The sequence below is a fragment of the Schistocerca americana genome, chromosome 2 (genome assembly GCF_021461395.2).
Source record: "Schistocerca americana isolate TAMUIC-IGC-003095 chromosome 2, iqSchAmer2.1, whole genome shotgun sequence".
NCBI lineage: Eukaryota > Metazoa > Arthropoda > Insecta > Orthoptera > Acrididae > Schistocerca > Schistocerca americana.
This window is the reverse complement of record NC_060120.1, coordinates 614687661-614704777: the sequence shown is the minus strand read 5'-3', so window position 1 is coordinate 614704777 and position 17117 is coordinate 614687661. Positions and strand designations below refer to the sequence as shown.

The following is a 17117-nucleotide window of genomic DNA, read 5'->3' as shown; positions in this document are numbered from 1 at the left end:
GATCCAAGTGTTAAGGTGTAGGGCAGCATAATGTTGCATGGGCATACTGATGTCCCTATCTTTCAATACAGTACACTCATCTGTTAGCATTATTGTGACACTGTACTCTTCCTCCATTTACATCTTTTCAGGGGTGTATATAAACCTTACTACATTTTTATCGATAACAATGTGTGACCATATTAAACAGCACAGCTGAGCCATATCTCAGAATGAGGTGATAATATTTGGCAAATAGACTCACCTGCCTGTTCCCCCGACTTAAAAAAATGTGGGATGAACTGGGGAGATATGCATGAGGTGAGAAAAGCTGTGGATACTTCCTAACATTGTTTCAGACCACCTTTTCCCCCACACAGTGCAGTAACTCAACATGGTATGGACTCAATAAGTCGAAGTCCCCTGCAGAAATACTCAGCTTTACTGCTTCTATAGATGTCCACAATTGTGGAATTCACTGGTGCAGGATTTTGTGCAAGAACTGACCTCTTGGTTATGTCTCAAATGTTTGATGGGATTCAAATTGGGAAATCTTGGTGGCCGAAACATTCACTTGAATTGTTCAAAATGTTATTCAAACCAATCACAAACATAAAAATTTCATCCCTGAATGGCTGCAAATGGTCTCCAAGTAGCCAAACATAACCATTTCCAGTCAATGATCAATTCAGTTGGACCAGAGGACCCAGTCCATTCCATGCAAACAGCCCACGTTATTATGGAGCCTCCTCAAGCTTGCACAATGCCTTGCTGATAACATGGGTCCATGACTTTGTGGTGTCTGTGCCACACACTAACCCTACCATCAGCTCTTACTAATTTAAACTGGGACTCGTCCAACCAGGCCACTGTTTTCCAGTCATCTAGGATCCAACAAATATGGCAATGAGTGCAGGAGAGGCAATGCAGGCAATGTCGTGCTGTTAGCACAGACACACACATCTTTCACCTGCTGCCACAACTCATAAACGTCAAATTTTCTCACGCTATACTAATAGATACATTCATCATATGTCCCACATTGATTTCTGTGATTATTACATGCAGTGTCACTTGTCTTAGCACTGACAACTCCATATAAACACTACTGCTCTCAGTCATTAAGTGAAGGCTGTTGACCACTGTGTTGTCTGTGGTAAGAGGTAATATTTGAAATTTGGTATTCTTGGCATGCTCTTGACACTGAATCGCAAAATATTGAATTTCCAAAAGATTTCTGAAATTTAATTTCCCATGTGTCTAGTTCCAACTACAATTCAGCTTTCAGAGTCTTAATTCCTGTTGTGCACCTACAATCATGTCGGAAAACTTTTCACAATAACCACCTGAGTAGAAGTTATAGCTCCACCAATGCACTGCCCTTTTTGTACCTCCTGTACATGTTACTACTGCCATCTATATATGCAAATATTGTTATCCCAAACTGTCACCTCAGAGTATTGCAGCATATCCACATACATCAACAGCCGGCCAGCAGCTATCAGCTGTACACTTATGGAGAAACGGAATGCCCTACCACAAGCACTTCTCACCTATATTGCGGCCAGCAAATGAGAACATTGCAAAGCATGCACTGCCCTATTAAGACCCATGTCCCACTGTGTGATATCCAGATGGTCATCAGGGATCACAGTGCCTTCAGTGTAATTGTTGTCTTCAAATCAGTCACTGCAATTTGGGATTCATTGCCTCTGAATAAAAGCATACTGCATCTTGTCACAATCAAATCCAGTAGAGCATGCTTCAACATTTGCAGGGAGCATAAAAGGAAATCTTCCTCAAATGCTTTAATCTGATACAGCAGACAGGCCACTATCCAAAAACATGGAGGCAACTTTGATACCTGTCCTTAAACCAGGAAAGGGCTGAATGTGTCCCAGTAGTTACTGGAGTGTCACCTTAATGAACTGTTTAGGAAACGCCTTGCAGTGAATGGTTAACCATCATATGGTCTGGATGTTAGAGACCAAGCAACTTCTTAGCCACCCTCATTATGTGTTCAGGAGATTTTGACTACTAGAGGCAGCTGTCCAGCAGTCTATCCTATGTAAACTCACTGTTTTGGTACATTCTTTGACATCAGTAAAGCCTACAACACAAGTTGGAGACACCATGTTCTAGGGCAGCTCCAATAGGGCTTTTATGACCACCTCCCCATCTTTATAAAGCCCTCCCTATACAAGCACTTTTTAATGTCCCTTGTAGCTGATGTGCTGTCGGATCATTTTGACCAGGAGAATGGTATTCTTCAGGGCACTGTTTTAAGTGCTATCCTCTTTGCCATAGCCATAAATAGTACCACATCTATGATAGAGAGTCCTGTCAAATGCTCTTTATTTGTGGATGAATTTGCAGTTTTCTTTTCCTCCTACAGTACTGCAACAGTGACATGTCAGTTATATCGTACAGTGCACAGGTTAGAAGACTGGGCTGCAAAGATATGTTTACAGTTTTCTGCAGGAAAGTGTGTGGGTGTTCATTTTAATCATTCTTTTCATACTTTTAATTTACCTGCCTTGCATATGTGGGACAGCATTCTACATTTCAAACACTCAGTGAGATCTCTGGGCCTCATTTCATACTCCAGACTATGATGATAACCACATTTGAGAGATCTAAAAGCCAGGACCAAGAAACCATTGAATCACCTTGAAGTGCCTTAGCCACAGGTCTTGGGGAGTGAACAGGGTGCATCTGCTCCTGTTTTATATGGCTTTCATGCGATTTTGGTTGGGCTATGGGTGCACAATGTATGGATCATTGCGGTCTTCTTATCTGAAGATCATTTCCGCTATGCACCACTGAGGGGATAGGTGTTTACAGGACCAGGCCCATGCCCTGTCTGTGCTGAGGCTGGGGAAACACCACTCACCATCTGACAGCCACTCCTCATGCTGCATCAGGCACATAAGTTCCTCATTTTTTCAATTTAGCACCATACCATACTGTTACTCATACATCTTTGGAACACTTTCTTTAATCATCCACATGCAACAAGTGCCATAGCACTTGGTGTGGACACACCCCAAGTCCAGGATTCAACCACCCACCACTCTGGTTACTGCAGAGGCCGAGGGTAATTTTAGATTAAGTGCAGTACAGGAGAGATTTCACTTCTGCAAATGTTTTTAATATGCTATTTTACGACGATGTAACTGAGGACCACAAGCCTGTAGCTGTGTTTGTGGATGGGACTAAACAGGGAAGTCCATTGATTGCTCCGTTTTCCTTGTCTGTATCCTTAGGGTCTGACTGCCTCAAGATTTTACTGTGTTTGACGTAGGATTATACATGATCTTGCAGTCGCTGGAGGAGATGAGTCATTTCAAGTGCTAAATTCCTTGCCTGTTCTGATTCTTTAAGTACCCTTCACTTTCTACAATGTTTGTACTCAGGAGTTAAAGTAGTTCAGAACATCCAGGATGCCCCCTCCACCTACATAGACTGGGGAAGGAGGTGGCTTTTTGCTGGATGCCAGGGCACATGGGTATTCCAGGGAAAGAAAGATCACATATCAGACAAAAACGCATGTCATGACCCTAGGATATTTCAGTGTGCCATCATCCTAAATGCTCTCGCCTCATTGTTGAGGTACAGAGTCATGTGTTGATGGGATGAAGAGTGGCTGGAAATGACAGACAATAAGTTGCATGTAGTTAAGACCATAACGTGGTCATGGTGTGCCCCCTTCCAGCCTTACAGGCAGGCTGCACCCTCCTTACTCATCTCTGCACAGGCCACAGCCCTATAATTCATGGCTCCTTGCTCCAGTGAGAGGACCCTTCAAAGTGTGGGACTTGTGAACAGATCACAATGTGTCACATTTTACCAGATTCTGTTTATTTTTGGGCCAAAGTGCCACCACAAACTCCAATAATGGTTTTAGTTTTGTAGCAACAAAAACTAAATTTTGCATGGCACATCTGTGAAAAAATTGATCCATTACACAATATAGGTCAATTAACTTATTAGAAATAGTATCTATTTTTTGTCAGTTTGTTAAAATTCCTTAACACTTTCAAGACTAGCGACGTAGCTCCTACGTCGCTCCGACAGTACCCCAAAAAGATGATCGACGTAGCTCCTACGTCGGCTGATTATCAGCGATGTTAACAACTCCCAGCACATGACTTTCATATTCTGTAGGTTTAAAAGTACTCTCTGGTTATCCTAGTACCAAGAAAAAATTATAGATGGCAGCATATGTCACTGTTGGAGGTGGTACAGGAGTATATTTTGAGTCATTTGCTTTGCCGCACTCATGCTCGCAGCAGTTCTAAACTTTAGATTGTTGTCGGCTGATAGCTTTGCACTTTATTTTCGTCATGGCCTTGCGAGATGAAGAAATAGAGTTTTTATTGAACAATAGTGGTTCAGAATTAGATGAAGAAATTGCAGATTTTGACATTAGTGATGGTAAGCTATTTTTTGTCCGAATTTTCCGTAATTCTGTGGTTTGATTCCTGATCAGAAAAAAAGACAATTTTTACGAATTTTCTTATAGATGAAAACGATCTCTCAGAGAGTGAACCATCAGGAAGACCTGAAGATGAGGCTGTTGACATCACTGTCAACATGGACCGATTTTACACCAGCCCTGATTTACTGGATTATTTGTGGGGGAAAAGAACTAAGGCAGTTGGTACTATGCAGAAGAATAAAAAAGGACTACCAAGGGATCTTGTTGGCCACAAAGCATAAAATGACTGCAACGAATGTCAGTGTAAAAACTAAAATTGGAACCGTGGATAAAATGAAGCTGGACTGTGTTTTGGACTACAATAGTAAAAAAGCTCGTGTGGATCATAGTGACCAGCTAATGGCGTACTATCCTTTTGAACGAAAACAAATAAAGTGGTGGATAAAAGTTTTCTTTCACATTTTCATGCTCATGACTGTAAATTCATACATTTTGTACAAAATGTTGCGAAATACAAGCAAACATCTGGTTGAATACATTACAGAGTTAGCAGAGAACTTTGTTCACAGAGGTGGCCTCTTAGACTCATGCACTTCTCGAATATTTCACCCATCAACAGACTAAGCGGGAGACATTTTCCAAAATTAATTCCACCCACAAAATTGTCTAAGTGGCCTCAGAGAAGGTGAAAAGTATGCGCAGAAACACGCAAGACCAGATATGGTAAAGTTTCAAGGAAAGACGTGCGATATTGTTGTGAAACCTGTGACATAGGGCTTTCTTTTCCGAAATATTTCATACAAAAGCCAATGTAACTGTGTGATTATTAATAAAATAAAAGTTCATATTTCAACAGTTATTCATTTAAAACTAACCACTTCAATTATGTGTCCCTTAGAGGTCCTAAAACCTAAAAAAAATTTTTTTTCACTGTGAAAACAGCATACTCTCAAATTAATATACAACCCTTGTCGCTAACGTAAATGTTTATTTCTTTGCAGTACTCTGAAGGGAATGGACGGAGTTTTTAAATGCAAAAGAGCAATCCATTTTCTGTGGTATAGAATCTGCTGTAGAAAATTCAGAAAAACTGTGAAATCGCTCAGTACCAGCCGGTTGAGCGTCCACATTCACCCTCAGTCCTCAAAGTGTTAAACATCCACTTGGTTTCCTTTCAGGTTTGATAAAGTATCTAGGGATTTGATGTCTTTGGGAAGGGTGCTGTAATTGACAACACTTAAAGGATACAACAAATCTACTAAAGGGACTGTCTAAACTTCACTTGTCCATTTTATTGAGTACTGCTGCAAGATATTTGATTCTTAACATATAGAACTGATGGAGGATATCAAAAAAACTTCAAAGAAAGTGGGCTCATTGTGTATTATCACAAAGTAGGGTAGACATTTGCGATGGTACTAAACTCATCCAATCCTCTCTTCTGGGTAGCATCACCAGTTCGTTGTTTTGAAACTGAAAATCTCATTTGGGTATTCAATGATGTTAAACAAAAATGAACACAACTTTAATTATTGGGATGATTACCTATTTCTTACCTCTACTGAATACATGGCACAAGAACTAGGCCAATACAAACATTCAGTGGCAGTTTCAGTGACATAACTCATCACAAAACACCTCATCTCAAAAATTACATTTCATATAGTGCAGTCAGTGGAGGACAGTTCATTATTAATATCACTATACACATAGGTTGTTAAAGTGTCAAGCATTTGAGGTGTGATAGTACTCACCAAAACAAGAAAAGAAAACCCAGTAAGAGTTTGAGCACTTATTTTTGATACTGTGAAAAAATGCCTCTTCCACTGCACTCTTTGCTTTCAGTGTTTTGGGAGGAGGTAGTATGGATCAAAACAAGGAAATTTAATGTCCAGTAAATAGACTCCAAAATATGTACCTTATGAGCTATGAGTACTTGTTCAATAGAAGACATGTGTTTTATGTTAACAAAGATGAACAAGTGCTCATTGTTCTGAAGGTCTACATTTTAGTGCCCATATTTACTGGACTTAATTTTCTTGTTTTGGTTGGCACTATCACGCCTCACAACATTCAATATTTTTTTAACCCAGTATGTCCATTGTGGCACAAGTTGAAAATGCATTCACAAAGTGCAGTCTCATAAACACAATGTAATGTTATGATCACACCAAGCAAAGTAGTTTACACAGATATTCCAGTAGACATGTCATTAATAAAAGAAATGAAGTAGACAAGTGAATTGTTTCAGTTATGATGGTAAGCAGACTTTTAAACATTTCATTGCAGCACTTAATCTGGATAAGCAAAGACTTTTCATTGTCATCCTAACAAAGTATTTTTTTCGTAACAGACTTCTCTAAATAACTGCAAATACTGACATGGGTGAGATGTAAGTGAACTTCACTACATGGTATGAATTGAGTGGTTACTGGGAGCTGATCAAAGACTTTTGGGTAAAAGGGTATTTATACCTGGGTGTAATGATACTTAAATGTTTATAAAACTGTATGGTAGAAATTTACTCAATTAGATAAGTTATGTATTCAAAAGAGACTTGTTTCACATAATGAGTACTTAGTAAAGTACAAAAGGTACAGAACTATTTTGTGTGTGTACCCTGAGATTACCTACTTATGAGTACAGCCAACATATTTTAAATTATGATTAACTATGCAAATCTTCAATTAATTACTTCATTGATTAATGAAGGCAGTCATTTGTCCCAGAAAAATAGTGGCAACAAAAGTAGAGTCAAACTTGGGAATTAAATGATGCCTACAATATTAACTCTCTCTCTCTCTCTCTCTCTCTATCTATCTATCTCTATTCCCTTAGTCGGTTCCGATGCTTCGTGACCCCATGAACCAAATCACGCCACTTTTTTCTGTCTTGCACTTTGTCCCGCAGACCTTCCTGGTTGGAACACATTGCTTCTGTGATGCCATCAATCCATCTCATCCTCTGACGTCCTCTTCTTCTAGTTCCTTCAATCTTCCCCAGCATTAATGTTTTTTCCAGCGAGGCGTGCCTTCGCATTGTGTGTCCAAAGTAGGTCAGCTTTTGTTTTAACATTAGACCTTCCAGGGAAATTAATGAACTATTTGTGCATAAATGTTTTGTTTTTATTTTCATCTGTGTCCATAACTGTGACAAGTTTCACTAAAATCAGTCATATCAGTGTAAGTGAAAGAGCAATTTATTACAAATGTATTCTTGGACTTTGCTGGAAAATGTTATGTTTTTGTTCACTTACTATGTATATTCATTTAGTGGTGGACTACTTCAAAGTAGAACTGACTCGAGTCCATACATTTCTGCATTCTTTCCATTCACAGCTCAGCCACATCTCACTTTCCATGATGCAGAGCTCCTGGACTGTCATTTTTTGCCTTCCATCACAGCATAACGACATGGTTAATACTCTACTCCACCTCAGCTGTGGAGCTAATAAATTTATGGAACTTGTCCCAGTGTAAGGACACAGTTCAGAAGCTGTTTCATATTTATTTCAACAAAGTACATTTTCAGTATTATTAAATACATTTCTCTCTAGAAACCTTCTAGAACTACAACAACAAGCACAAATGCATAGCTTGTCAACAAAAGCATCACATTCTGCCATATCCAGAGAAATTATTATAGTCAGTTTTATTCTTTATATTCTATTATGAGTCTAAACTAGACCAAGTTAGAAAAGCAAACTGAATTTCCAACAAAAGGAAGAAAGACTGGTTTCATCTCCCATTAACATGACAGTCACTGTGGTGACTTGACAATAACAGGGATATGGGAGCAGAGTTTTGGAGGTGGCATCAGACTCTAGCTGAGCCCAATATGGGGTAGAGCTTTTAACCTAGCATATTCTGCTTCCCATGTGTATAATTTTGGCCCACATCACTTACATTTTGGACTATGATGATATGCTCATTGAATCTCTAGGATTTTATTTAGTATAATTGCATTTATTTAATTTAAGGATCATCTGTTTTATTGGCTATAGTGAGATACATCTGAATAGTAAGACATTTAATAAACATTCAACTGTAACTTAAAACTGAAGGATGGAGTAAATTAAGAACTTGTCTTAATGTGACTAAGATACTAAAGATTTTCTCATCAGACAAGAACTAGTACAATTACATCAGAAAATAGGTATTTGAGTGGAAACACTACCTGTAGAATTGACAGATGCTGAGGGCTTCTTTGTTTTCCTGTGAATTACTCTGTCTCCATAACGAGCTGAAATAAATTTGTTGTACTGTAAGACTGGTGCACTCTACATTTATTATCTCATTAGCAGAACATTATATTCAAGTAAAATTGCACGGGGAGAGGAACACACACACACACACACACACACACACACACACACACACACACACACACAGACAGACAGAGAGAGAGAGAGAGAGAATAGACAAATTGTTCTGCTTATTAACCTCACAATGACAATAAGGTGTACTCACGACAACGCCATTCTATAGGACAGCATGTTTGACTTCCATAGAATATTGGTGCACATCCCTTCTGTAACTCAATTGCCCAATGAAGCTCAAGGCCACAACTGACTTCACGACATCGTGGTTTAGCTGCAATGATGATAACAGTAACTCCAACTATCACATGAATGATCAACAAAATATATTGTACCTAGTTTAAATCATTTCATAAAATATAGCTAAAATCCTCCATGTTAAAATAATTTTTTTTAACTTATTAAAAGGTCCAGAAACTACAAAATCTGAACTGTGTCAATAAAAAGTATATACTGTAATTCTAATATGTCCCTATTAGTAGTTGAACCAGAAGAGGGAAAAATACATAAACAAGTAACATAAAATCCTGTAAAAGACGCAAACAAAAATGTAAGTTGCTCACTAGACAAAAGAAATGAGTAAAACACCATTATGAGGAACTATAGGAAATACGTTTCAAATCTAGAGAAGTAATACTTCTTCATGGCACACAATCTGAACTGAGAAAACAGTAGAATAATCTGAACGTAATGTTTAGCACAAAATGATACAACAGTTGCAAACAATTTACGTATAAATCAGGGAAATTAAATTTGTATAAAACAACAAAGCAGTAAAATACAATCCACTTCATCTGAGTTATTGGTAAAGTTCAGCAATAGCATTACATGATTAGCTAAATATGATTAGTTTGACAGAATACGATTGACTTTGATCCTGTTGCAGTAGTTTTAAATTTTTATCCATCAATGCTGTTTGTGTAGTACTTAATGTCATAAGTAACCTGTTTCTCATTTAATCACACCAGACTGCCTCCTTAGCTGAATGTTTAGCAGCACTGCCTTCAGTGCAGAAGGCAACAAGTTCTATTCCTGGTCTCCCCTCAGAGTTTTTTTCTGTAGTAAGAAGGTCTAGTATGGGATCCAATGAGTCCATGTGAATCCAAATTAGGAACTGCTTGAATAAAGAAGCAATGGCATCCTCAGAATTTATCTACTGGCAATTACAGCTAGAGGGATTGGCAACATGCCGATCCTATATTCCACAAGTATAGATCACTCCTCTTACTGCCTTGTAGGCATGAGCAGCAGTTGGCCCATTGCAAAAAGCCTAATATGTGAGTGGTGTCATTTTTATGTTTTTATTATACCATGTTCTGCAGAAGTAAGTATGAAAAATAACTTGTTTTCTCATTTCATAAACTAACCATGAAATTGTGTATTTTATATGGACAAGTATATGTGAAAATTAACCAAATTTCAAATATTAAATCTAGGTTTGTAGTGTAGAGTTCATCGCATCAGTTCAATGTCCTTCTCTAATTCTTTAATGACATTAAATTGCCACATTTTGTTAACAACTCCTTTGATGCAACTGTGCGAAAAACACTGTTCCATCTTCTACTGCTACATGTCTTTCCAACTATTTTACAGGTGTAATTTATCTGAGGGTGTTGAAACCTGTTAAGTTCTAAAGGACACAATTACTTATCAAGGTGGATTTATAGCAGTAAATCAGACAGTTCTAAAAATAATGTTGCCAGGCACAATTAACAACAAATGTGCTGGGTGTTACCAGTGTACAAAATCTGTTAGTGTCCATCCTCATTCCAGTAAAGTAATTTGATGACCATGACAATTTACAAAGATGAACATGGTGGACAAATGAACTAATTCATGTACAGGCAAGAATTATCACATATAGTTTAATCAGTTTCTCTCTTGGTTAAGGAAATTTTCAGCACTTCTACTCAAACATACTGATTTGCCTTGTCAAGTTGTGACCCACTTGTGAAGCCACTGATCCCACTCAGATTTTTGGAATAGTATATGTAATCTGAAGCTTTTTGCAAGAGTAAACAATATCATGGAAGAAATAGTGACTTGTCACAGAAGTCATCAAACATTGATTCCACCCTGCAACACACTTCTGCTAGGTGCCAGGTGGGCTGCAGCAGGCACTGCCCCTGTGACAACAGTTGTCCACTATAATGAGACAAGAAATTTGCACTTCGACCCACAGAGGGCCTTCATTTACACCAGAGGTAAAATCAGGTGGTGTGCACATCAGCAATAGGGGTTGCTCCTGCCACAGACCTTCTCGCTGCATCCACCATGTCATATGCAGCCAATCAAATGCAAGTATACCTCTGCCATGCAAATATTCAGGACAATGCTGGCCCCAATCCAGGCAGTTCCATTGCTGTCAGTCAATGGATGCCTTTTGCTATGGATCCAGCTTTTCTTCCAACCACACACTGCCTTCACACCCAATGGACAGCATTAAGTTTGGTGACATGCTTGTGGGAACTGTTGGTATCACTTGTTATTGAAGGGACTTCAAAATTATTCCAGTCTTGTTGGGACATGAAGTTTCATTCCATTCAGACTTATGCCTCCCAGTGAAGGCATGAACTTTGAGATTTCTGAGTGTTCAGTCTAGTGGTAGGACTGTATTGTATCATGGAAGATATTTTTTGGTGCTCCAGTAATAGAAGTGCTGTGTTAAACATTCAGTGAACCCTCTGTTTAATCTAAGAGTTACTTCCAGATTATTAACACTTTTGTATTTTGTGGTAAGCTCCCTTACTGGTCCAAGGAGACCATTTGCATTAAGTTGACCAAAATCATTTTGTTAATAAATGGAGGCAGAACTTTATTCTTACGTTTTCTTGAGGAAGTGACCCTAGCGATGGACGCTTCGAGCATATCTTTGTTAAATTCAGTTTCTGTTACATAGTGGGCTCTGCAAACTACACCACACACAAATAGCTAAAAATAAAATACAGTCAATGAAAACAATAGGACACAGTATGAAATATTTAAAATTGAATATTGTGTTCAAAACAAACTGAAAGATGACAAACTAAAGAAGAAATAAAGATTAAGCAATAAGTCACCACTTTGACAGCTATCACCCATCCACATCAAAAAGTCTCTTCCATACAGCCTCAACTCCTGTGGAAGCTGCATCTGTAGTGGACAGCAGGAGTTATCAAAACATACTAGCAACCCTAACAGAGCCTTTTACTCACAGTTTCCTATCCAGCTCATCCACAAAGAGCCTTTTACTCAAAGTTTCCTATCCAGCTCATCCACAAACAGATTTCCCATATCACTGCCACTTTGAACACCAGTAGACCTGTTAAACAGCTGTTGACTAGTATTCTTCTGATCACTCCATATCTTCCTGGGCTTTAAAAGCTCTGCCACATCCTTCACCAGGGCTTCAAATATCTCTCATTGTGCCCTGAGGTGAAGGTTAGCCAATCTAAAATCCTACTCAGATCACCCAAAGTAGAGCCACCAACCATCCAATCTGCAGAATATGCTTGGCCATTCGTACTCCAATCCTGCTCCCCCACAAGTCATTCTCTTGTGGATGCCCCGGGTGCAAGGCCTACCCCATCCATCATATCCTACCGCAGTCCAGTCACAGGCATTTCCTACCCAATAAGAGGCAGAGCCATGTTGGTATAGAGCATTCTCTGTGAGCATGGCAAGAAACCAACTGCTGACTCGTATGAATAGCCATCACCAAACTGAGGCAAACCACAGACTTTATCATACATTTACAGAACATGCTACACACTGCAACACAAGTGACTTCAACAGCTGCTTCAGTATATGGGTCACTTTAATACACCCCACACAAGTTGGTAATTATCTCTCCAGCATATCCTGTGCTCTCACAATCCCCATTGCTTACACTTCTGCTTTTGCCACTGCCTCGCATTAACATTCTACACACACACACACACACACACACACACACACACACACACACACACACACACACACACACACCCCCTTTCCCTTTCTCCCTCTCCATACCCACCTCCCTCTCCTCCCCCCTCTCCATTTATACCTGCTGTACTCCTTTTATTGTGCAGCCATGCAGCCACTGAGTCATGTAATGAAAGATCTCACTCTTTCCCCTCCTGGCTTCATGCTTCTCCCCCTCCCCACCTCTATCAGCCCAGGCAGCTGCTTTTAATAACTAATTATCAGTCTCACGTGGAGGGAGAGAGAGAGAGAGAGAGAGAGAGAGAGAGAGAGAGAGAGAGAGAGAGAGAGAGAGAGAGAGAGACAGAGACAGAGACAGGGGTGTATATGCGAACAAGGAAAAAAAAATTCCCAGGTTTTTCCCAGATTTCCCCATTAAAAACACACTTTCTCCCGGGTGAAAGTACACTTTTTTCCGTGTGAAGTGACAGTATACTTTTCCTTGGAACAGTAAAACTTATCAATCCTTTGAATGGTTATGGTTATGGTTTTATACACCAGTGTAGAATTTCTCACCTGTTTAGAAAACGAAACTCGGAAAAAAGGCCATGTACACTGCATATTTTCATATTACAAAAGTATAAATTCAAATTCCACCAAACACCGCAAGCTACTTTCCGAAGCATTGAAACCGAGATTGCAATGCACTTTTGTAAGCCAGTCATAGCTCATGTCACGTGATCTCGCCAGCCGATACAGCAGATATTCACAGCTTAGGACACATTATGTAGTCAGCCAACAGCATTATCACTGTTAAGTAGCGCATACACACAAATAGGAGAACTTAATGATGTAAATTTATATACATGGTGTTACTACAAGAAAAGCAGAGCTTTCACATATAATGCTGGTCTCGACAACTAATAAGCTGCAAGAGTTCGCTGAAATTTCACGTATAATGTTAATCTTTTTAGGGCATGTTGCCCTTTAAGATACATCACACAAATGTGCCAGTAAAATTTTTAATACCGACATAAATGTCTGATCATCTGGGCTCAAATTTTTTTCTAAATGGTCGTCCTCAAATAGTTGATTTTTCAATGAAAGTCAAATGCTCTGTGATTTAAGAGATTCATCACACATTCTCAAACTTAGTTCATCTTGTGTAAAAGAAAATTTACTTTGAAAGTAATGCTTTTCAATCAATCATTCGCAATATTTTCCTGCGACCTGTTAGAAAGAGGTTCATTTCAGCAGTTGCCAGGCGTCACCACGCTTGCGCAGCTATGATGAGAAGCTGTGTGTTCATACATGTAAAAAAATTAAAAGATCTTACATTATGTCATAAAAGAAACAAGACATCAGAGGAATTTCGTGAATCATACTAAAATGCATAATTCGGCTTAAAGTGCACATTTGTATGTCCAGATATGGTTGTAAATTTTCTTGGAGTACCAGTACTGTATTATCTCATTTTTGGTTCTTTATTATGGCATAATGCCATACATGCTAGAAATGAAAGCATGCTCTTTTGAAATGCAGCGAACAGTTAAAACTAGCCAATACCGTGGAATTAAACACTTTGTTTCAAATAAATTGACTGCCTCAGTGGAAAAAATTAATAAAGCCATATTTCTTTAGAAAACTGGCAAAAATAACTTCATTGTTCTGCAAGGTGATTAATGCTTGACAAACTGCTGCCTGAGGCAGATACCCCAGTTTGCTCCCAGCAAATATGGCAGCTTGTGCGCGCCAGTAAATTTTTTCCAGGTAGCATCTTGCTGCTTGCTTATACAGCTAACAGCCACACTTTTGTAACCAGAAGCAGGCGAAGGCAGATGCGTGACTCAACTGCACATGTGCAAGGGCCCACTTGCAACTGCTCACATGAATCTAATGTAAACAGTTGTGACATCATGCTCAGTGGAGGCAATTTTTTGTTATGAAGCATAACAATCTTCCTAAAGTCTTTGACACATTTTGCTACTGGCAGACACTTGTATGAGCACAATGTTTTGATGTGTACTTGGCGCATGTCCTTCATAAATTTGGTTTTATTTTAGTTTTTCTCTCTCATTCATGTCTTATTGCTGTAGTATTATACTGCAGTAGTGGGATGCAGAAATATCCTTTATTAGAGTATTATTTCTTACCAGTCAAAATTACAAAAAATTTAACTGAAAACTAAAACAAAAAAGTATCCCGGAATCCTTGTATTTGGAATGATGGAAGCCCCAGTCTCCTTCAGGTTATCATGATTTAGATTTTCAGTGGTTCCCTATTTCAGCTAAATTCTGGAATGGCTCTTGCTATAAGGCCACAGCCAACTACCTGTCTCATACATCTCAAATTAGACCTGCATGTATGTAAATGGCTTTACATATGAACAAGCTTAGTGCCCACAGCTTTGCTTACATAGACTATAGTCAGCACAGATTTTTTTTCTTCTACTGAATTTTTATGTTCTTCACATCACCTAAATGTTTCATGCTATTTAAGGCCATAGAAGCACAGTCTTTTCCGAATGTTGTTCTGACCAAAAAGTTATTCTGGTAGCTGGAGTCAAGGTTTCCGTTAACCATGCTTTTTCCATTCTTATGGACATATTTCCATAGACTCATCCCCTAACACGTATTTCTTGATATACAACCAAAAATGAATTCCCAATTTTCATAATTTGTTTAAAACATACAAAAAATTATTTTCTTAAAATATTTCATACCAAGTTATAGGGGCTGAATTTTCAAAAATGTTGGTAACCATTTCTGACTGAGAAAGCAAATACCAATTTTCAAAGTTCCATCTTCAAAATTGCCTTCAGCAACGTATTTTAAAAAGCCTTTCCTCCCCTATTTCATCCCCTTAGGAGTGGAATCTAACAAATCCTTGTTAAATGATGCCTGCATTATAAGATTCACATCCTCTGCAAACTTCAAGCTTCTATCCTTAGTTTGGGCTTGGTGATGTGTCAGTCTGTCAGGATATTGCCTTTTATATAGAGAGAATTATTGATGATGATGATTCTTCATTTGTTATTCTTAAATTGTAATAACCTCATAACAGCGATCTACAGATCAACAAACCTACTACCTTCACAAAATGTAGTTGTTCTGATTGTTTTGATTTTTTAATTTATATTCACTCATTCTATACAAAAAAATAATTGTTATTTCATGATTAATATCCAGTTTTCCATGTGAAAATTTGGGTTTCACCTACAGTGTTTTGAATATTAGCAAATTAAGCAATAAAAGTAAAATGTTTGGAAACTAACATCAGATAGGTGACAATCTAAATAATTAAAGTAAAATGTTATGTGTAGCTAATAACAAATGAATTAACTTTAAGAAAATTTTCTGTCATGGACATAACTATTCACAATATTATATCTTTCTGTTTCAGAGCAAAACAAAAGTCATGCCACGTCACATTACAAAAATTCTACAAGTAAACTAAAAATGCTTTATACACAGAGTATGTCCTGTATTTAATCACTACTAGTATTTTTTACTCTCCATACACTGGTAGTATACTTACTATTAAATTCACTGTCACAGATGCATGTTTTGCAAGGCTCACTAGAATTGTACAGAAGTTGACCTTCGTAGTAATCCTTCCCCTCATAGTGACACCGTATCAGCTCAGTGCCATTGTTTGCTGCGAACATGAACATGATAGTATAAACTCACAGCAATTTGTTATCTTTAAGGCAAGTTCTAAATACAAATTGCTATGTTTGATATCAAAGTCATATTTAAAAATATCTGTCTTGATTTGATGCTGCTAAAACTGTCATAATTATTCATGCAAATTTATTAGTGAAAACTGCCATAGGTATAACATCGACAAATACCAAAGTGAGTATGACAAACACCTGAACAAGTCAACAGAAGTACATTTTCTATGAGTAACTTCGACAGAATATATCCAAGTAACTCACATGTGCTGGTTACGAAAGGCATGATGCATTCATTTCACTGCTGTAAATGTGGAGTGCTTAAGTATAGATAAAATATAGTGTACTGGAATATGATTTGCCCATTTATGATTAATTTAGTATAGGAGTTGTATGTCTATACAACTATTTATGATACATGAAATTATTTTGCTCTTGGATCAATATACATACTGTATTGTAATGTACACAAAGTTCTGGTTGAGAATGATGAATTATTTAGGAGTAAAGAATATGACTCAGCGAAAGGCAAACATGTTGCATTATCGATAGGAACACAAACAATAGGTACAGAAATACTGGCTAGCTTCTTTAAAGCACTTCCTTTTTCAAGTTTGTGGAAAAATACGCACACACGCGCCTCTCTCTCTCTCTCTCTCTCTCTCTCTCTCTCTCTCTCTCTCTCTCTCTCTCTACCTTGTGCTCAGTCAACTGCCAGCTCTTTTCTGACCCATGGTGAGTGTACTGGGGTGAGGTGGGGATGGGTGCAGTGAAGGATGGAGAAAAGTGGCAGGCAGGGAGGGAGTTGGGGGAAGTGT

The 17117-nt window shown here is 38.3% G+C and overlaps 1 protein-coding gene across 2 annotated transcripts in view; it reads right to left on the bottom strand.

Moving 5' to 3' along the window:
* Positions 1–17117, bottom strand: part of LOC124595027 (von Willebrand factor C and EGF domain-containing protein-like) — a 181633-nt gene that overhangs the window by 45754 nt on the left and 118762 nt on the right. For both annotated transcript variants that reach the window (XM_047133586.1, XM_047133585.1), the window contains exons 5-7: positions 16161–16280; positions 8890–9012; positions 8597–8662 (exon numbers count right to left, since the gene is read on the bottom strand). In XM_047133586.1, coding sequence (XP_046989542.1) covers positions 8597–8662; positions 8890–9012; positions 16161–16280 — 309 coding nt within the window. The remainder of the gene's footprint in view (positions 1–8596; positions 8663–8889; positions 9013–16160; positions 16281–17117) is intronic.